Source organism: Callorhinus ursinus, unplaced genomic scaffold (genome assembly GCF_003265705.2).
Source record: "Callorhinus ursinus isolate GAN/ISIS: 27379988/994484 unplaced genomic scaffold, GSC_fseal_2.0 scaffold20, whole genome shotgun sequence".
NCBI classification, from domain to species: domain Eukaryota; kingdom Metazoa; phylum Chordata; class Mammalia; order Carnivora; family Otariidae; genus Callorhinus; species Callorhinus ursinus.
In genome coordinates, this window is record NW_027397082.1 from 18067857 (window position 1) to 18088572 (window position 20716).

At 56.4% G+C, this 20716-nt stretch overlaps 3 protein-coding genes across 19 annotated transcripts in view; 1 reads left to right on the plus strand and 2 right to left on the minus strand.

The window, feature by feature from the left end:
* PSD (pleckstrin and Sec7 domain containing) overlaps positions 1-5611 on the plus strand; it is a 17198-nt gene extending 11587 nt beyond the window's left edge. For 2 of the 3 annotated variants that reach the window (XM_073904264.1, XM_025881127.2), the window contains exons 11-17: positions 1569-1612; positions 2984-3174; positions 3259-3329; positions 3439-3596; positions 3769-3913; positions 4199-4342; positions 4798-5611. In XM_073904264.1, coding sequence (XP_073760365.1) covers positions 1569-1612; positions 2984-3174; positions 3259-3329; positions 3439-3596; positions 3769-3913; positions 4199-4342; positions 4798-5028 — 984 coding nt within the window. In that variant the 3' untranslated portion in view covers positions 5029-5611. Of the gene's footprint in view, positions 1-1568; positions 1613-2983; positions 3175-3258; positions 3330-3438; positions 3597-3768; positions 3914-4198; positions 4343-4797 lie in introns of those variants that run through there. The other variant, XR_012381675.1, reaches the window with a different exon arrangement.
* A 94-nt stretch (positions 5612-5705) lies between these two features.
* Positions 5706-13507, minus strand: NFKB2 (nuclear factor kappa B subunit 2). 3 transcript variants are annotated; one of them, XM_025881128.2, is made up of 23 exons: positions 13372-13507; positions 11998-12090; positions 11637-11718; positions 11483-11523; positions 11125-11223; positions 10894-11045; positions 10561-10667; positions 10311-10469; positions 9912-10016; positions 9699-9784; positions 9470-9608; positions 9109-9237; positions 8767-8976; positions 8547-8688; positions 8019-8133; positions 7713-7926; positions 7385-7554; positions 7158-7260; positions 6888-7039; positions 6688-6757; positions 6318-6490; positions 6081-6192; positions 5706-5978 (listed from the first exon to the last, which is right to left on the minus strand). In XM_025881128.2, the coding sequence occupies exons 2-23, from the start codon at positions 12016-12018 to the stop codon at positions 5857-5859; spliced, it is 2703 nt and encodes a 900-aa protein (XP_025736913.1). In that variant the 5' UTR covers positions 12019-12090; positions 13372-13507; the 3' UTR covers positions 5706-5856. The 3 variants fall into 3 exon arrangements, with proteins under 3 accessions (XP_025736913.1, XP_073760366.1, XP_073760367.1); XM_073904265.1 differs by lacking the exon at positions 9109-9237; XM_073904266.1 differs by lacking the exons at positions 10894-11045; positions 11125-11223; positions 11998-12090; positions 13372-13507 and having other exon boundaries at positions 11637-11724.
* A 6336-nt stretch (positions 13508-19843) lies between these two features.
* GBF1 (golgi brefeldin A resistant guanine nucleotide exchange factor 1) overlaps positions 19844-20716 on the minus strand; it is a 119292-nt gene continuing 118419 nt past the window's right edge. For all 13 annotated transcript variants that reach the window (XM_073904275.1, XM_025881126.2, XM_025881123.2 and 10 more), the window contains one exon: positions 19844-20682. In XM_073904275.1, coding sequence (XP_073760376.1) covers positions 20402-20682 — 281 coding nt within the window. In that variant the 3' untranslated portion in view covers positions 19844-20401. The remainder of the gene's footprint in view (positions 20683-20716) is intronic.

Below are 20716 nucleotides of genomic sequence, written 5' to 3' on the forward strand. Positions count from 1 at the left end.
GGGGGGGGGGGTTCCGAGCCCAGCAGGGACAGAGCCCATGGGTAGCCAGGAGTGGGCATGGACTGGAGGGGGAAGGGCACAGACGGTCGGATTAAGGTGGGCATCTCAAACCAAAGGGTCTTTGGGCCTTCTAGCTGGGAGCATGACATGGGGCTCACCGATAGGGTTTAGGACTTTGGAAGGAAGACGGGGTTGTGGGCCAAACGGGGTCCTCCGAGGGGGCAGGGGGTGAACTGGAAGGCTGGAGACAGGTTGGATCTGGGTGGCCACTTCAAACCTCCTGGCCCAGAGTTGGAGAGTGAGGGTTTAGGGTCCGGGCTCTGCCGGCCTTGGGCTGGGGGTGTGCTGGGAGGGTTGTGTGTGCATAAAGCTGGGTTGTGCTGTGGAGGGTGTGGAGGTTGTGGGGTGTACCCACCCCTGGACAGGATGTGCACATGTGGGATGCTGGGCTAGCCTTGTGGCTGAGTGTGACAGTGGGCAGTGAGAGGCAGTGACTGTGGTATGTTGGTGGTAGGGTGGGGGGCTGTGTCCCATCACGGAGAAGGCACCGACGTCACCACTGCACCCAGATCACGCAGGCAGCATCACACGCCACACGCTTAGCCCAACACACACATGCTGGAGACACACCCACTCACAGACAGGCTGGTGGAGTCGCCCCCACAGTGGGAGGTGCTGCTGTGGACCCATGCTGCAGGCCACTCCCAAGAAAAGGGGTCCCCTCTGCAACTCTTGGAGCCCATTCTCTACCCAACCATCCCAAGGCCCCCACAGGTCCCCCATGACAACTGTACGGAGGGGAAGTGACTGGTTCAGGAGTTCACAGGGAGCTTGGGGTGTGCACGGTTTGGAAGCTAAAATTTCTGCCTTTGAGACTAGTGTTCACTCCCTGGTAACGTGAAGGATGTCAGTGGGCAGGGGGCTCACCCATCCTGGCATTAGACTTGCTGGGGCTGTCTGGGCTGGGGGAAGTGCTCAGCTTGCCCAGAGGTTAGGAGCCATGAAGAATGTGCTCTCTGCTAGCCAAGCCAGGGAGGGAGGTGACGGGGGTGAATCCCTGTTGCTGGGCCTCAGTTTCCCCTTATGTTCTGTGTGGGTTTATCCTATGGAAATAGACCAAGGCACACAATTGGGGAAAGGAGAGCTTCTTGGAATGCTCTTTTCTATTCCTTCCAGCGCTGTGCTTCTCCCACCCAGGATCTGGGCGGGATACCCCTCACAATAACAACAGCAAAGATAATAAGAGCAGTTGCCATTTACTGTGCATCGACTGTATGCCTGGGTGCCCTGTGCTGAGTGCCTGCTCTGCATTACACACCTGTTACTACATTTGTTCTCCCCACGGATACTTGCCCGAAGTCCTGCAGCAAAAGTGAAACAGTACTGTGTCCTAACACTCTGTTTCAGGGCCTGTGTTCTTGGTCATCACACCCAGCGCCCCCCACCCCCCGCCCTGCTGTCTCCTCGCCGGACTTATGAGGGGGGGCTCTGGGCTCTGGCATTGGGATACATGGTTTGCTTCCTCCATGAGTGACCCATACCTGCCCGATTTGTTCCTCCCTTCCCAGGCCCTGTACAGCTCCATCAAGAATGAAAAGCTGCAGTGGGCCATGTGAGTCCTGGGGCTGTGTGGTGAGGGAGCTGGGGTGTGGGGAAGGGGCTGCCTGGAGAGGCTGAGAGTGCTGAGGCAGGCCCTGTGAGTCCAGGTTGGGTTGTGGGGCAGGGGAGGCGGGTGAGGCCGCCTCACTTCCTTCTTTGGAGCTGGCTGCCTGGTCTTGGGGATCTGTGTCTTTTCTTCAGCTGGGTTGTTATGACAAGCCAGGCTGGGGTGGGTGGCCACTGTCAGCGGGCCTGGGAGGAGGAGTGCTGAAACAAAAAGGGAAGGTCCCTTGGCAACCCAAGTGGGAAAGCAGGACTCCCTGGAGGTAGAGCCCCCTCTCAGGTCCTAGGGAATCCAGAGTGTTGTAGAACTAGGGACCACATTATCTACTCTTGGCAGCCTCAGTGGAAAGAGACTCAGCATAAGTCTTAGAGGAGTCCAGACTAAGGGAGGAGGTCCAGTTTTAGCCTTGGGGCCCCCAGTCTGACAGGGAGAGCCTCATCTAAACAGTCAACAGATCACTCATATTTGCTGGTGTCTGCTGAGTCCAGTCATGGATCAGTTGGGTTGGGAGCTCCCAGTCTGCGGGAGAGAAGACCTCAGAGGAGGCAGAGCTCAGGACTGGGGTGCAGATTGGGACTTGGGGCAGGCCTTGAAGGAGGGGAAGCATTTGGGAAGAGGGAAGTTGGTATTTGCGAGGCAAATATGTGGTGGCTGAAATGAGTGTGGGGTGGGAGACCAAGAGGAGGCAGGCCTGGCTGGCTGGAGAGTGGAAGGAGGAAGAGGCAGCATTGGCAGAGAGGTAGCATGGGCTCTTTGTGGGAGGTAATAGGGAGCTACTGCAGGTTTTTGATCAACAGAGTGACCAGGTACAACCCGATTCTTTCGATATCTAGCAGGGCCTGCTGACCAAGAGATACTAGGCGACCACTAGGAAGCCACTTCTGCCACCATTTACCCAACAAACTATGAGCAAAGCATGCTGCCGGGTGTGGTTGAGACCGTTGAGTCAGATGTGCATTTGCCCTAGTAGAAAAGGGGGTGAGGGTTGGTGTGTCTATGTGCAGAAACAGAAAAGGATGGGGATGAAGGAACAGTCATGGCCCTACCCTTAGGAGCTCTAACCTAAGTGAGAAGATACGCTACCTGGAGGAATCCTCATCTGAGCGAGGGGCACAGCTACCCCTGGGAAGAGCTGATCTAAGGAAGGAGACAAGGCTCCGGGGAGCCTCGGGTTGAGGGGAGCCACACCCTGTGAGAGGGGCTGTTCCCCCACTCCCATCACAGACAAGGGGGCACTTTCCTGGGGGGGGGGCAGAGGCTAGGATGGAGGGGGGGTTGTGGCTGCAAGGCCAGCCCCCTTTGAGGTGATCACACCTGCAGAGACGAGGAGGAGCTGAGACGCTCTCTGTCTGAGTTGGCCGACCCCAACCCCAAGGTCATCAAGAGGGTCAGCGGGGGCAGTGGCAGCGGCTCCAGCCCTTTCCTGGACCTGACTCCTGAGCCTGGGGCTGCAGTCTACAAGCATGGGGCCCTGGTGCGAAAGGTGCACGCAGACCCTGACTGCAGGAAGAGTACGTGGCTGGGTGGGGAGGGTCTGGGGGATGGAGGGGAGAGGGCCGGTCTCAGGCCCCCTGACCTGTCTTCCTTCCCCCCAGCACCTCGGGGCAAGCGGGGCTGGAAGAGCTTCCACGGGATCCTCAAGGGCATGATCCTCTACCTGCAGAAGGTGCGGGGCCAGCCCAAGGGGTTGGGGCTGAGCTGGCTCAGGGGAGTGTGGGTGGGCTGGGCCAGGCCGGGCTGGGACCATGGCCAGGACAAGATGGGCACCCCTGCAGGAGGAGTACCAGCCCGGGAAGGCCCTATCAGAGGCAGAGCTAAAGAATGCCATCAGCATCCACCATGCACTGGCCACGCGCGCCAGCGACTACAGCAAGAGGCCCCATGTCTTCTACTTGCGCACAGCAGACTGGCGGGTCTTCCTCTTTCAGGCCCCGTGAGTGACCTCCTCCTGCCCATCCTGGACTCCTTTGCCCCATTTCCACCTTGCTCCCTTCCCTTGTCCCTGGATTGCCTCATTTCTTCCCAGGCCACACCCTGAGCCAGGACAGGCATCCCGGGACAGGAATCCTGGGCCCAGGTCCTAAGTGGCCGTGTTGTCTCCCCAGGAGCCTGGAGCAGATGCAGTCCTGGATCACTCGCATCAATGTGGTGGCTGCCATGTTCTCTGCACCCCCCTTCCCAGCTGCTGTTAGCTCCCAGAGGAAGTTCAGCCGCCCTCTGTTGCCCAGTGCTGCCACCCGCCTCTCCCAGGTACCCTCAGTTCTGTCCACCTGGTGCCAGTGAGATGGAGTGGGGCAGGCCCAGCCCAACTGCACTCAGGGCTACCGTGGGTGATTACATAGATGTCCACCACACCAGGACACTGGCCATGGGGGGTGAGTGAAGGCTGGAATCCGGTCTCCACTCCACTTGCCAAGGCATTAACCTAGACACGGTGCTTTGCTCATCCATAGGATGGGGCAGCTTTTTAAAAAACATGCACAAAGGCACTATATGTACTAGAGTGACCCTGACTACACTCCCCTTGGCCTCTAGGAGGAGCAGGTGCGGACCCATGAGGCCAAGCTGAAGGCCATGGCAAGTGAATTGCGAGAGCACCGGGCTTCGCAACTGGGCAGGAAGGCCCGGGGCAAGGAGGCTGAGGAGCAGCGGCAGAAGGAGGCCTATCTGGAGTTTGAGGTGAACCTCCCTGCCCTGGCACCTCTGTGGCTCCTTTCTCCATCAGTGGGACCTCTCTGTTCCCACATACAGACTCAGGCTAGAGGTTAAGGGCATGGGCTCTAGGAGCATAGGACCAGCTGGGTGACCATGGGCAGGTTGCTTAACCCCTCTGAGCCTGTTTCCTCTTCTGTGGGCCGGGGATGACGTGCTGTACCCAGCAGGGTACTGAAGTGAGATGAGGTCTGTCAAGTGCTCACTTTTCCCAACTCTAGTCCCGGCTCAGGAAGTATTAGCTGTTACAATTTGCAGCCTCAAGAGCGCCCACAGAGGGTCACCAACTTACCGGGGGACCATGTCATCATGGGGGCTTTGAGTGGGCAAGAACCTGCTGTCTCCTAGCTTTTTTCTCCAGATGGGGGTGAGATGGGCAGAGGGAGGAGAGCAGGCTCATAGCCCCCACCCCTCTGCCTCAGAAATCCCGCTACGGCACGTACGCAGCACTGCTTCGGGTCAAGCTGAAGGCAGGCAGTGAGGAGCTGGAAGCGGTAGAGGCAGCGCTGGCCCAGGCCGGGAGCACGGAGGATGGACTCCCCGCCCCTCACTCCAGTCCCTCCCTGCAGGCCAACCCCTCCAGCCAGCCCCAGGCTCAGGGTCATGGCTCAGAGCCTCGCACAGGGGCAAGCAGTGGGCGGTGGAAGCTCTGAGTTGAGGGTAGGCGCGTGGGGGGGGTTGGCGCCCACTGGGCACCTGCATGATGTAGCCCTGCCTGAGCCCGGGCCGGCCTCGGGCCACCCATGAGGGCCCCTCGGCCCAGGGCCCGACCGCGCCGGACGCGGTGTCCGGGGCAGGGCAGGGCTAGGGTATGGGCCTCGGGAGCCTAGGTTAGGGGCCCCTCTGAGACCCCCATTTTGTGATAATGTTTTGCACTTTTTCGTACGGGGTGGGGGGGGCTGGAGTGGGAGGGGCCAGGGCCCCTTGGACTTTTGATGCTTTTTTTTTTGTGGGGGAGGCCTGACGTTTCTGCTTTCTGCTGAGACCACCCCCACCCTGACACCAGCAATCCCGCTCCATCCTGGGGCCTGGCTCAGATAGAGGCCAGGAGTTGGGGCTGAGCTGGTTTTCCCTCCTTCCTCCCTGAGGCTCACCCTCTTTCTTTCCAGGGGTGGAGGAAGGGTATCCATGCCTAGGCCCCCCCTACACAGTCCGGGGACAGCATGGCCTTGCTCTCCCTCCTTCAGTGGGCCCTGCCCTTTGTACAGCCTCCACTCCCATTAAAACTGCTCTGGACTTGCTGGCTGGGCCTCCTTCTCTCTCCAGTACCTGGCTTGGGGCCAGGGTAGGCAGCTGGTTCTGGGGACAAGAGTCACATCAGGGGCTGTCGTAAGTTAGGGAGGGGGCTATGCCCCCCCTTCCCAGGAGAATCCTTTATTTGCCCCAACTGAGGGGTGGGCATGGGGTGTTAAATAAGAACTGGAATAGACAGGGGTGCTGTACAGAGGGGCCCAGGGAGGGGCTAGTGGGTGGGCAGCAGTTCAGTGCACCTGAGGCTGGGGGTGCCCATGGCAGAGCCCTCCTGGCGGCTCGGGGGCCGAGCCCAGCTTCTCTGCCTCCTGTCCCACCGACTGGCTCCCGTACGCACTGTCCTCCTTCACCTCTGTGGGGCGAGTGGGCACAGGGAAGGCGGTAGCAAACAGTCAGGGTCCTAGGCCTCCCACCCTCCAGGCCCGGATCTGCGTTCCAGGTAGGACCCCTTTACCTGTGCTGGGCAGCTTGTCTCGGGCCTCGGGGCCCCTCAGCAGCCTCACTCCTTCCTCCAGGCCCATGTCAGACAGGGCGTCCAGCAGGCCTGCCAAGTCCCCACCAGCCAGCTGGGGAGAAGGAAAAGGCAGGAGACTGGAGGGTGGGACCAGGAGCCCTGGGGCCAAGGGAGCACCTGAGATGGGAGACAGGGGAAGGAAGCCAGGCAGGGAGCAGGGGATGGGGACCCACTGACCTTGTAACTGCGCAGGAGGCTGCCGCTGGGTGATGCGGTCTTCCGGTATGTGTCCACCAGACTGCGTAGCCCCAGCCGTTCTGCCAGTTCTGCCCAGCTACCCTGGGCTCCTGGCCCATCTAGCAGATGCTCCAGGTTCTGTAGGGTTGTATCCTCAAGCAGCGGCTCTGGCCCTGACAGGGACACACATGCAGATGTGTCTGTTACACCCAGAGATGGACCCAGGCAGGCACCTTGCTCTCAACGGGAATCTGATGGATGCGGCAGCGGGTGGCAACAGGGATGGAGCAAGGAAGCCCTCCTTCAGAAGTTCTAAAGAGAGCTCTGTGAGCAGGGGTCTGCAGCCTGGCAGTGGGTGAAGAGCTCTCACCTGCAGGGCTAGGCGGGGTCAGGGGGGGTGCTGTGGTGTCCTGAGCAGCATTTAGCAGCAAGGTCTTCACCTGGGGAGACAGCCTCTGTTTGATGACCTCCCACCCCAGTTCTCAAGCCCAGGTGCCAGCTCCTCTGGGCCCCAGCCATAAACCCAGGTACCGCCATTCCCTGGTGCTTCTTGCTCCAGGCTCGCCTTACCTTGGTGCTGCGAGTGAGGTCAAGAGGTGTGTGGCCCCGGAAGCTGCCTCGGGTGTCCCTCTCAGGTCCCTCAGAATCTGAGTCGCTACCAGAGGTGGGGGGCGAAGGCAGTGGGCAAAGGGGCTCCTCGTTCTCTGCGTGGATATCGGCACCTGGGGAGGGAGGGAGGCATGAGGAGGTACAATGGGAAACCACGTGGTGTGGGGAGGACTGGGAGGCACCCCTTTTCCTCCCCCAGCACTGTTCATATGCCCCAAGGATGAGGCTCACCAGCCTTTAGAAGGAGCCGGGTCAGGGTGGGGGATCCCAGTCCAGCTGCCAGGTGTAGGGGTGTGTTTCCCGCAAAGGTGCGGGCATTCACGTTGGCACGGAGCTGTGGGGTGCAAGGGAGCAGTTGATCACAGCACCCAGTGACTGGTTGCCCCTGCTCCCTGCATCTTCACCGTCCTTGGTTCCACAACCCTTGGCACCACCCCCTCAGCAATCCTCAGTCCCACCTTGGTGACCAGGTGTGTGACCAACCCCAGCTCCTCCATCTCCGTGGCTAGATGCAGGGCTGTTCGGCCCCCTTGTCGCTCTGCAGCCTCCACTTCAGCCCCACTGTCCACCAACAAATCCAGGCACTCGGGGCTTCGGGCACGGACCGCCAGGTGTATTGGGTACAGGCCTAGGGACACAGGCACTCAGCCTACAGCTGCAACCCCAACGTGGCCCCCTGACCAGCTGACTTCAATACCTCATGTTCACACCAGGTGTGAACACTCACCAGGTGCCCTCCCTGGTTCCCACCTTTGCCCCCTGGTCCAGATGAGGTGACGAACTCACCCTCAAAGTCCGGCATGTGCAACAGCTGGGGCATGGCGGGAACCCCACTGCGCAGCAGGGCACGCAGCAGGTCGGGGGCACCGGCACCTGCCCGGAGAGCCAGGTGCACCGCGGAGTCTCCGTGCCGATCCAGCAGTGCCGGGTCTGCACCCACCTGCAGCAGGAAGCTCACCACGCTCTTCTGCCCGGTGATCACTGCCAGGTGCAGTGGCGTCTGGAGACACAGGCAGGATGAGCCCGGTTCCCCCCTGGCCTTGGCCCACCTGCCTTCCAACTCCTGCCCCCTCACCCGTAGGTGCCCCTCACCTGGTGCAGGTGGTTGGTGAGGTTGACAACACCGAGGTGCCGGGCATGGTAGATGACATGGGCTATTTGCTCGATGACACTGGTCTGCCCATGGATGATGGCTAGGTGCAGCGGCCTGAGGGATGTGAGTGAGAATGTGGCCCAGCAAGCCCAGCCAGCCACTCAGGGCATCCTCTACCCGCAAAATCCCACCGCCTCCAGGATCCCCCTCACTGGGGCTTGTGGAGCCCAGCCGTCTCCAAGGGCATCGCTGCACCTGAACTTAATCCTCCCGAGCACCTTGTGCAGTATGTAAGTACTATCATTGTGCTCTCAACAACCAACAGAACTAAAACGGGGAGAGATCAAGTACCTTGAGCACAGCTAGTACATAGTGAGGCCGGACTCGGAACCGGGTCTGTCCGCCTCCACAGCCCTGGCTCTTTGCAAGTCCCTTCCCCGCCCCGCACCCCACGACCTTCCTTGGCACTCCAAGTCCCTGACTGGCCTGGGAGCCCGGGTCTCCCGCCCGCCCTCGCGCCCACCTACGTGTCTCCGTTCTCGTCCTGAGCCGTCAGCAGGTGGCGCTGTCCCGCCAACAGCGCGCGCGCGTCCGCCGTGACGCCGTAGTCGAGCAGGGCTCGGGCGCTGCGCTGCGCCAGGCCGAACAGGCGCGCATTGTACTCCCGGGCTGGGGGCGACAGGGGCGTGGGCGCAGGTTCGGTCCCCACCCGCAGCATCCCGACCGCCCGGATTCAAGAGGCTGTACCTCGCTGCAGCAGGTCGGGGGCCTGCGGTTCGCGCTGGGGGGTCAGGGGGGACGTGCCCGGCTCCGCCGCTTCCTCCCCGGCATCCACGCCGGGAGCCCCGGCGGCCATCTGCGCCCCGCCCCCGCCTCCGGGGTAGCAGCCCATCGGGGCCGAGCCCGACGGGTAGGGACTGTAGGCCAAGGAGGAGGAGAAAAAGCCGAGGCTGCCACCTGCGGATACAGGCCGGGCTGTGGGTAGGAGGCACCAGCCAGGACTCTTCCAGATCTCTTCCCCCACCCCAGCTTCTCTCCTCCTTACCCCTCCCTCCTCCATCCCCCTTCCCGCCACCAGCGGCCCCTCACCTCCTCCTCCAGCTCCTCCATAACCCCCAGCCGAGCCCCCAGAGCCTCCACCCATGTGGGAGCCACCCCCGAAGGGCTGGGAGAAGGTGGGCAAGGCTTTCCTCCGTTTCCGCTGCACCTCCTCCTTGTCTGGGGCCAGAGGGAAATGAGATGTTAAAACCCCAACTTATGCACCACGCCTGAAGAGCTCTGTCCTGAGTTTGGTCATGGCCCTCCCTCCAAAAGCCCTCAGGCTGTCTCCTAGGACCACCTCTTCCTGGGACCTTCCCCACTCCTGACTTGACTCATGGGTCCCCTGATCTACTTCTGAGACACTCCAGCCCAGGGTTTCCCCCCTCCCCCCACTTCAGCCCAGCTCCACCTTCCACCAGAGGGTAATAGGTGAACTGTTTGGAGTCCGACACATCCCCGCCACGCTTGCGTTTCAGTTGCAGGAACACGGTTACAGGACGCTCAATCTTCATCTTGTGATAGGGAGGTGTCCGGAACACAATAGCATACTGGCAGCGGGTTGGAGGACATAAGGTGTTATTGAGGCCTTGGCCTAGTTCAGCCCCCCAGCCCTGGCCCTGGCCCTAGCCCTAGGGTACCTGTTTATGAACATCTGTGGGAGAGAAATCCCCAAAGGCCTGCCATCCATTCTCATCATCCTCATAGAACCGAACCTCGATGTCATCTATAGGGAAAATTGAAGTTGGCCACAGCTCCTAGTACAATCTCCAGGGCCTTTTGTCCTAGAGCTGCCCTGGCTCCCCATCTTGATACCCAGTGTCCCTAGCTCCCAGCCTGGGCTTCAGCCTCACCTTTCTGCACCTTGTCACAAAGCAGATAAACTTCATCTCCACCCCGCACTGAGCCAGCTGTCTTGTCCATTCGAGAAATCTTCAGGTTCGAGGCCCCAGGAGACTCTGTGGGGTGGGGGGATATCAATTACTTGAGATGACATAATAGCTACGGCCCCATTTATGGAGCCAGGTGCTTTGTATTATTCTTTGAACAAACACAAGAAGTACAGGAACTGCTAGTATCTTCATTTACCCAACATGGAAGCTGTACTTGGAAAATGACTTGCTGTAGATCACTCAGCTCATATGTGGTGGGTCAAGTTCAAACCCAGGCCTGTCTAACTCCACAGCTTGAGATTGCCCCCCATGTCCCCTCTGGCACCTAGGCCTGGCACCCCAGATGATCAGGATACTCACTGCTGTCATGGATGGGCTGGGAAATAACTGGCTTCAGGGGCAGGGAGAAGGAGCCATCGCTGGCTCGAAGGAAGGCAGAAAAGCGCAGCCGCACAATGCTCAGGTCCATCACCTTCTTCAGCTCCTTGGCTTCCTGCTCCAGCTCCCGCCGCTCAGCCTCTGAGTGGTGGACATACATGTGAGCCCTGCACTCCTCCTCCTTCTCTACTCCTTCCATGGTCACCTCCCATGACCCCTCCTCCCTCCATACCAGTAAGGCCCTGGGGCCTGGAGCGGAGTCGCTGCCTTTGAAGTTTTTGTATCATAATCTCCATCATGTTCTTCTTGGTAACATGCAGAACGCCCAGGTTGTTAAATCTGGGTGGGGGAGGGGGAGTCAGAGGCTTTGCAGGCAGTTCTCTCCTCCTGAGGCACTCTCCCCGCGGCCAGGGCTCAGCTCAGCCCTACTTCCTCCAGGAAGCTTTCCTGGTTTTTACTTGGGGCCTTGGGTTCTAGGCCCAACCAGTCTCACCCCTTGGTCAGATACTAAGCTCATAGAAGTGGGCTGGGACCTAGGACTGGCAGGCAACGAGGGGGCACCTACTGGGCAGTCATGTCCTTGGGCCCCACAGACACGGCGCAGACCCCCAGCTCCGAGCACTGCTTGCCCACCAGGCTGTGGGCATGAGCACGAGGCGGGTCACTGTGCGTTACCAGGTCCACCTCGATCTTGGCTGGTCCCTCGTAGTTACAGATCTGGGAGGGGTGAGGACTGTCAGTAATGCCCCTGAACACACTGTCCATTAGCCCACCCTCCGGCACCATCCTGACTCACCTTGACTGTGGGGTAAGTCTTCCGGCCCTTCTCACTGGAGGCACCCGGCAATCCTCCATGGGAGGGGCCTTCGCAGCCATATCGAAATCGGAAGCCTCGCTGAACGTCCCAGGGCAGATTGACATTGTGACCAGGAGAGACCCCCCTCCCTCCTAAGCCAGCCCCACTCCCCCACCAGCAGTGACCATAATAACTGGCAGTATCTCCCGAGCCACACCACCGTGATTAGCAGCAGCCAACCATTCCAACCTCAAGTGGCCTCTGTGATCAGTGACCCTCCCCATGGCCACCCGGCTACAACTCCCCCACTTGTCCCCAAAGCTGAAGTCATCCCACACCACCCCTTCCGTTTGCTCACCTGCTTAGGCTGTTCCACTATCACCAGGTAAGGGCCATCAGCTGGGGACAGAGGGGCCTTGCTGAGCCAGGATTTCTAAGCCCATCTCCCCAAGGCAGAGGGCACACGCTCCTCCCTCGCCCCTCTCTAAGACAAGGAAAGGTAAGGAACTTACCTGTCTCCGGGGCTGGCTCCTTGGGCTCCACAATGGATGGGTCGAATTTGAAGTCATCATATTCAATCATGCCATCCAGAGCCTGGTTTGGAGACAGACTGGGGTGGCAACTGATTCTGAGCCACCCCACAGCCCTCCACTTCCCAGCCCTGAGTAACCACTCCCTTTCCTCCTCAGGCCCGTAAAAAAGCTCCTATTGGAAGAAGTTTGCAGACAGGCAGACAGATTGCCCGGCAGGTTGAGATAATCAGAGAGCATTACAGGTGTAGGGGAGCAGAGGGGACTCCGACAGACAGGCAGACAGACAGAGACAGACGTGGGGGCAGCCGGCCCGGCTTTAGAGCCAGGAGGCGTGACTCACTGGGTCGTAGCAACTTTCCATGTCTCTGGGCTAGGCCCGGCTGTGTCTGGTGGCTCCGGCCGGGTTCTGTTTCCCAGAGTTTCAGGCGCCCGCCTTAGGTGGGGGGTGGGGAGAAACAGATCAGGACAGGAGTGGGGGGGCGAGGGGGACCCAGATTTGGGGGAGGGTCTGATCTCCTCCAGCCACCCGTCCGGGTGTGGCGGGCGAGATCCGGTGGAGAGCGAGATCCGGAGCTGGGCTGGGCTGGGCCGGGGAAGCGGCAGGAAAGTTAGAACAGCTTAGGAAAGTCCCGAAAATACCAGGGGGAGGCGGGGCCGGAGGGGGCGGGCCTGGAAATGACGCCACTGGCCACGCCCCCGCGGCGGGAGGGGCGCGAGGTGGTTGCTGGCCTCTGAGCTCCTTGCAGCCTCTCTGCGGGCAGAGGGGCAACCAGACCCAGGGAAGCGCCCCTGGTGATTGGGCCCCCTTCCACACACCAAGGCAGGCGCCGAGGACTGGAGGGTCTTTCAAACCTGCCGGACGCTTTCAGGCCCGCCTCCCGCCCCCTTCCCCTCCCCCGTCCTGGAGCAACCTTGGGATTTTCTACCCCGAGGGAGGCCACGGCTGATTCACCCGGGGGCTTTTGGGGGGACATTCCTACTGTAGGAAGGCCTCCTTTCCGAAGGCCTGTAGGCGGGGGCTCTTCCCAGTGGGGGGCCCCGGGGTTCTACCCCGAGAACGGACTCTGGGGCCGTGGGGCGGGGGAAAGAAGAGTGTCTCCTTGGGATGGACTCTTCTGTTCCCTCTCCCCGAAACATCTCAACAGTTCCCACACCGCCCCTGCTCTGGGTGCCCACGTCCCCTGCCCCAGTCCCATAGCCGTGTGTGTCTCTAGTGTGTGTTTCTATTAGAGGTATAGAGTGTGTGCGTGAATGTTGTGTATGTATGGTGTCAATATGCGTGTGCCAGTGAGCAAGGCTGTGTACAGGTGAGCGTCCTTAAACTCAGTGTGGACGCGTCTGAGCATGTCTTGATATATAAGGGTACAGGTGAACAGATCTGAGTTTGTGCGTGAAAGGTATGGGTCCAGGCACCTGTGCACGGGTGAGCATGTTTGCGCGTACATGTGTGAGAGTCTGGGTATATGGACAGCGCTGTGCGATCGCTAGCTTTGCGTAGGTGCACGTATGGGTCCGCGCGGTTTTTTTGTTTGTGTTTTGTTTTGTTTTGTTGTCCAAGGACGTCGGTGGGTATCCGTATGTCTTGTTCCTGCGCGTGCTCTGTGTATGTGCGTGCATATGCCGCTCTCCAGCCCTGGGACTCGGTCAGTTAAGGGCCCTCCTTCCGCCCTTCCCCGTGTCCCGGCCACTGAGGGGTCTGAACCCGGCCACTCACCGCGGCGGCGGCTCCGGTTCCGGCTTCTCTCCCGACCCGACCCACCTCGGACGGGTCCCGACACCTCTCCGCAGCCACCAGGGCTCCAAGCTGGGAAAGCCCCTTTTCCACCCCCGGGAGGGGGGAATTCCCGTGACGTTTCCGTGCGTCACGCCCCGTGACCTTTTTTATTGGCTGAAAGTTTAACTCCGGACTCGTGCAGCCAATCCGGAGCGACTCGGGCGCGCCCCCTAGAGGGGAAATATTAGCTCAAGCAGGGGAGCGGGGAGGTAGGGTGACGGTCAGCTAAAGCTCGAGCTCTGGCAGAGGGATCTGCCCGAGGCTGGATTCTGACTGAGCGCCATCGCCCGGCCAAGGGCGCCGGCTCCAGTCTCTTCACCACCCTGCCTACCCCAGACAGCTGGCAGTCCCTGCTGCTACTCGGCTTATGGTGCGCCTCTTGGCCACTTCTGAAGCCGGGGAACCCCAGTGGGAAGCTGGCGGGCCCCAGCCCTCGGGTCCCCCGCCCGGAGCGGGGCCCCGCTGCCGGGAAGAGTTGGGGGAAGAGGAAGGAAGTTGATCTTGCAGTTGGTCCCCGGCGCCATCTGGTGGCCTCTCTGGAGCCGCAAGGAGACTCCGTAATCCTCTCATGTTCAGTCTCCTTTACTCAGTCTCCCCTGGAAGAGACCATCTGAACCTGAAACTTATTCTGTAAATGGCAGGGTCACAGGGGGCCAGACTTCCAGACCTGAGCTCCGGAGCCCTGCGCCAGGGACGGTAAATGAGGGGTTCATCTGAGAGACTCAGGTCTTGCTCATCCATCACAGAGATTTGGAACATTAGAATTGGGAAAAGACATCCAAAATCTTTACGGTTCGGACTTCCTCCATTGTAGGAAATTGCCTTTTCTATAGCTCCCAACTCTGCTTGAACACTTTCAGTGGCAGCAAGATCAGTAAAGGATTTCATAAAGTACTGACTCTGGCTGAAGATCTGTGATAGGTAGAGTTTCTCTTTGGGGGGTGTCATGAGCAATCTCCATTCTTGGAGTTGTCCTCCCTTAGGCTCATGGTAGAACACAGGCTTTTGTTTCAGATTTTCCAAGCAATTTGCCCCTGACCTCCTCCTCCTCCTTCTTTTTAGCTTTTTTATTTATTCCTTTGAAAGAGAGAGAGTGAGCGAGACCATGAGTAAGGGGGAGAGTCAGAGGGAGAGGGACAAACAGACTCCCCGTTGAGCAGGGAGTGTGATGTTGCGGGGCTGATCCCAGGACCCCAGGATCATGACCTGAGCCAAAGGCAGATGCTCAACCCACTGAGCTACTCAGGGGCCTCCGCCCCTGACCTTAATAGTGGATTTACAGGCCTGCATAGGTCTGCCTAAAAAGCAGACTGTTACAGCCCTTGATATGAGCTATTTCCTGTTATTTCACCCTCCTCTTCATCTGCAAGATGAAGAATGGAATGTGGCAAGTACTGTGTTAAGGTACTATTAGTATAAGTTCTTATTTTTCATCCCAACAACCTTGGAGGTAAATATTACTTTTACTGATGAAGAAATTAAGGCTCAGAGAGGTGAAGTAGTGACCAAATACAACAGCTAGAAAGGGACAGAGTGAGAGTTCAAAATACCCAGTCTATTATTTCTAGGATGAAGCTCTTCCTTAAACTGATATAAAACAAAGCAGGCCGTTCCATCCCACTGTGAGCCTCTCAAATGAATATCATAAAATACCACCAAAAATGTTGCTGAAATCCAGGGATATTGTCTACTACATTCCCCTGGTGAACCAGATCCTTAACCCTTAAGTTAAAACAAAATGAGGTTAGTTTGGTATACTCCAACTTAGCCTGTGCTGGTTGCCAATGATTACAACTGTCCATTCAAAGCGCTCATAAACTACAATCTGGAATTGGCATGAATTCTTCCAGTCCCCACAACTGCCTCTAAAAGAGCCCCTAGAAGTTGAGCTATTTCTAAATATAAGATTCTGAGCTGTAATTTATCTGAAGATTTTTAAAGAAGGAAAACTCTATTATAGAAAATTTCCAACATAGGGCGCCTGGGTGGCTCAATCGGTTAAGTGTCTGCTCAGGTGGTGATCCAGGGGTCCTGGGATGGAGCCCTGCACTGGGCTCCCTGCTCAGCGGGGAGTCTGTTTCTCCCTCTCCCTCTCCCCCTGTTCCCGTTTGTACTCGTTCCTAAATAAATAAGTAAATAAATAAAACCTTTAAAAAATTTCAAACATATAGAATAGTATGATGAGCCCCCATGTATCCATCAGTTAGCTTCAACAATTCCCAACGTTGGGCCTGGAGATTTTAACTGATTCAAAGTAGTTTATTGTCAGTTGCTATAGCCTCATCTACCTAGGATTAAGAAACCTCTTCACCACTAATTTCCAGCCTAATTATCTGTTCCTGTACCTAGCCCTAGCACTACACTTGGCCCAAAGAAGAGGCACCATAAATTCACTCCATTCATTCACCAATAGTGAGGGCCTACTCTAGAACACAATGTCTTTGTTTATAGATAAAAAATCAAATGGATGGTCACTTGGTGATAAGGGCTAGCAGAAAAATTAAGTAGGCAAAGAGGTAGTAACAAGGCTTTTCTTTGTAGCCGTGGAGGGAAGGCTTCTCTGATGAGGTAACATTTGAACAGTGCCTTGAAAAAAGTGGGCGAGTTATGTGGCTATGGGAGGGAAACGCATTCCAGGAGGAGGGAATAGCAGTGTAAAGTTTCAATATGAATGTGTTTGATGTATCTGAGAAAGCAAGAAGCTTAGGTAGGTGGGATAAAGTAAGAACTTTGGACTCTGTTCTGGATGAGATGTAAAGCCTTTGGGGGGGGGGTGTCTGGGTGGCTCAGTCAGTTGGGCGCCTGTCTTCGGCTCAGGTGATGATCCCAGGGTCCTGGGATCGAGCTCCCGTCAGGCTCCCTGCTCAGCGGGGAGCCTGCTTCTCCCTCTCCCTCTGCTGCTGCTCTCTCTCTCTTTCTGGCAATAAATAAATAAGTAACATCTTTAAAAAAAAGGCTTTGGAGGGTTTTGAGCAGTGGAGTGAAAATGATATGACATTTGTTTTTTTAGATATAATTTATTTATTTGAGAGAGAGCGAGCAGGGGGAGGAACAGAGGGAGAGGGACAAGCAGATTCTGCACTGGGCATGGAGCCCCATGCGGGGCCTGATCTCATGACACTGAGGTCATGACCTGAGCTGAAAAGAGAGTCAGGCACCCAACCAACTAAGCCATCCAGGCATCCCGGCATGACATGTTTTAAAAAGATACACTTCACTGTGTGGAGAGTAGAGAGCATATAGGACTAAAATGAAGGAGGGAGACCAGTGGTCCAACAGATGATGGCTTGGACTTGGGTGAGAGTGAGTGAGGATAGTGAGAAGTAGTCACATTCCAGACAGATTTGAATGATAAAAGCGACAAGACTTGCTGAAGAACTGGATGTAGATATGAGAAGGCGTTGGGGGAGGTTTGGCATGAGAACCTGGAAGAATGAAGTCCTTTAGTGACATGGGGCACAGTAAGGGAGGAGGAGATTTGGGGGGGATCAAAAATTTTTCCTTTAAGTTTGTTATATTTGAGAGCCTATGAGGCATGCAAGTGGAGATGATGAGGGGTAGTTGGACAAAAAGTGGATGGTATTTAAAGTCTTGACAGCAGACAACATCACCCAGCAATTGAGTGTGGAGAAAGAATTTGAGGACCAAGGGTTGAGCCCTGGGGTGCTCTGATGTTCACAGGCTATGGAGATGAGGAATGAGGAGGTGCCAACAAAGGAAATTTAAAAGGTATGGCCAGGGGCGCCTGGGGGGCTCAGTCATTAAGCGTCTGCCTTCAGCTCAGGTCATGATCCCGGGGTCCTGGGATCCCTCAGCATTGGGCTCCCTGCTTAGCGGTGAGTCCGCTTCTCCCTCTTCCTCTGCTGTTCCCCCTGCTTGTGCTGGCTCTCTCTCATAAATAAATAAATAGATAGATAAACAAATAAATAAATATTAAAAAAAAATAGTTATTCCTCAGTTGAAGCCCAGGGGCTGAGTGGTTCTTGCTTACTCATGGCCACTCATCTCCCAAGCAGTGAACCCTGAACAAAATTAAATACCCGAGGGTTCAAATACCCACATTTTTTGTTGTTCTTAGCATTTTGGGGGAGGCAGGCGGAGGTGTGTGTCCATTGTAGCTAATTCTGTAATTCATCCTTCCTGATATCATTATGTGCTTAGAAAATTCATTTATTCTTGGTTGTGCATCTCTTTCTAGTTTTCTAGTGAACTCTTAGCTCACTAGGTAATAACATGTCCCTTCAGATGCTGAATGTTCTAGTTTTTTAAAAAGATTTTATTTTTATTTGAGAGTGAGTGAGAGATATCACAGAGGGAGAAGGAGAAGCTGACTCCCTGCTGAGCAGAGAACCCAATGTGGAGCTCAATCCCATCACCCCAAGATCATGACCTGAGCCAAAGGCAGACAGACGCCTAACTGACTGAGCCACCGAGGTGCCCCTCAACCTTTTATTTCTTAAGAGCTATGGAAAATGTATGTAGCTTGGAAGGGTTTCCATACCACCACCACCACCACCACTTTGGAATTGAGAAGTATCATAGGAAAGACCATGAGGTTTAGAGTGAGGCAGACCTAGGACTTGGCCTCTCTGAACCCGCTGCCTCATCCGTTAGAGTAAACACCTCTACACAGTTGTGTGGCCAACGCACTTACTGTTGACACATACGGTGCTCCAACAATGTCACTTCTCCACGTTTGGTCTTAGGTCCCTAGCTTTCCTCTGGACTTTCTGAAATCTGCTATCCTGGAGTTCTCCTGCTACCATGGAGACCAACATTTTCCTCTGGGTCACACTGTTACTTTCCTAAAAGTTGTTCTGTCACTTCCACATCACCGAGTCCTTCTGTATTGATTAGAATTGGGGCCTGAATATTAGCTTCTTCTGTAGCTTCCTTTGCCTTCTCAGGGATAACATTTGTCAATAACGTAAGTCATGTATGTGTCAGCAGATCTTTCCTTAAGAGAATGAGACTTCCGACAAGTGTTTTATTGCAACCCAGTGGGGAGAGGGTCAGTTTGCAATCATTCCAGCTTCTTTCCAGTATTTGCAGACTGAGGGACACAGACTTGTCATATTCTTTTGTCCACAGGATGACCTTCAAATTCCTTTGCAGTAGCCAACATTATCTCCCCCATAGGAAAACATAGGAAAGCTTCGAAAGACAGCACTTGTGGAGCTCAGATGGGAGAACAAAGACATCTCAGCCGAAGCTGAGGGCCCTAGTGTCTACCTGACTGAAGACCCAGGCCTTTCAGCACTCATACAGAAAAGTACAGATCAGCAGTGCAGCCATACTCCTAATTTTCCTAGGGACGGGGTCAGGCAAGGCTTCCGGTCAGTGTGGAAACCAGGCATGGTCTGGACTACCTGGGTAGAAGGAAGGGAAGAGGGAAAAACTAGTGTAGGAGGTCACATGTCAGTATTTTTCCACATGAGGCTGTTACCATTTCCAAGGTACCCTTTCCTACACGTGTGGAAGGCACTTCCTGAGGTCTAGACACCCAGCAACATCCAGGTGGTTGTGCTGAGCAAAGGCGAGTCCAAGCTCCTGATTGATCGATCATATAGCCAGCTGGGCCCAAATGGAGAGGCTGAGCGCCCCTAACTCTCCATGGCGGAGGCCAGCTGGTGTACGACAGGTAGTACCGCTCCCTTGCCCACCTCCCCCCCGCCCCGGGGGGGAGGGAAGGGACTACCGTGGCAGAGGAAGCCAAGACATGTAGAGGCTTCACCTGGGAAAGCTTCATGCATTGCATCCTGCATCCCGCCCACAGTGCCTCAGCCTGCAGAAGCCACACTGCCTGCTCTGTGCACACTCCCACTTGTCTCACCCTGACACAAAGGGGAAGAACAGAAAAGGTTCCCCAATCATGCTTCAGAAAGTGAGATGGACAGGAACTGTAGGGCAGGACAAAATTTCCCTCGGTCTGGGGCCAAAACAAATGCCCTGTGCCCAGAAACCCAAAATCATAGCTGTGGGCAAGACGGCTTCCCTCCTAAAGCCCCATGGTCTCCCCTTTGTGCTCCTGGACCATGGGGAACATCTGAGGGAAGACTTCTGAATAACTACAGCTCAGCTCTGGTTCACCTTCCCTTTGACTTTGACCCCAGTTTAGACTGTGTCAGGTATCAACCTTGGAGCAGTTAGGGAAGAGGACAATACCCAACCCCCTGGCAAACCCCCAGTGACAAGAGTGCACTGCTATGGTGGTGGTGGTGGTGGTGGCAGGGCAGCAGCATTGGTGAAGGAATCCTGACTGGCGTCTGGCTGGCTGCTGGCCTGGGGCGACATGGGCCAGACTGTTGGTAGGCTCAGCCTCACTTCTGTTCACGCAAGGCCCAAGCCCTAGGTATCCCAATGACATGGTGCCCATAAGCTCAAGAAGGAAACCAGAAGGAAGGTAAGGCAGTGACATTGGTACTAAGACATTTATTACATCATAAAAAGTCCATTGTTGTCTTGTTTTTCCATATGTACATGTCCCTCTATCCAGCCCCACCTGCCAACCCTCCATGGTGCCAATCAACTTTCCAAACTGACAAATTAATAAAAGAGGAAGAATTGGAGGAGGTGGCCCAGCGCTGATGGGAGTGAAAATGGGAGAGGGACACAAAGTGCAGAGTGGTTGGCTTGGCTCTCAATGCCTGACCACGGGCAGGAGGGGCTTGAGGACAGGTACTACAGGGTTGGCACAGAGATGCCTCCCCAGGGCTGCCAGGTTGCACATGATACCTGAATGTGTTCTTAGGTTAGACCCCCAGGAATGGAGAGCTGAGGAAGAAGGTCCCCCATCCTGATTGTGGGTCCTAGGAGGGGCTATAAAACTTCTCTTTTTCAGGTCCCTATCCAAGTAGCAGTAACAGCAGCTCAGGCTGGGCCTGAAAAGTTTGTGCCTTGGGGACAACTGGAAGGGTGGCTGGGGACAGTCTGGTAGGAAGTACTGGTCCTAATCTCTGAGGGGCCTGCCTTAGTTGACCTCGGAAGTGGGCATGGGGTCTGTGGAGCGGGGTGTGGCCAGGAGGGGCACTGGTGAGGTGGCCTCAATGAGAGCAGGGTTGAGGATGATGGGCAGAGTCATGGGTGGTACGCCCACCTGCAGTGGGGAGGCCAAGGGCTGCAGGATTAGTGGGGGCTGAGCCAGGGAAGGAGGCCCATCTGGAGTAGGGCTCAGTCTGCTGGGGCTAGACACCACTGGTGATCCAGGGGAGCTGCTGTTGGCAGGTCGAGGGCTCTCAGGTTTCTCAAAGTCTACAGGGAGAGCAAGGGGCTGGTCAGACTCCTT

Coding starts and splice junctions, on each gene's coding strand:
- NFKB2 (XM_025881128.2), bottom strand. CDS start 12,018: ATGGAAAGTTGCTACGACCCA. Junction 11,719..11,997: donor TGGAAAGTTGCTACGACCCA/GTGAGTCACGCC, acceptor TCTCCAAACCAG/GCTCTGGATGGCATGATTGA. Junction 6,193..6,317: donor GCCTCCTGCGCAGTTACAAG/GTCAGTGGGTCC, acceptor CCTTCTCCCCAG/CTGGCTGGTGGGGACTTGGC.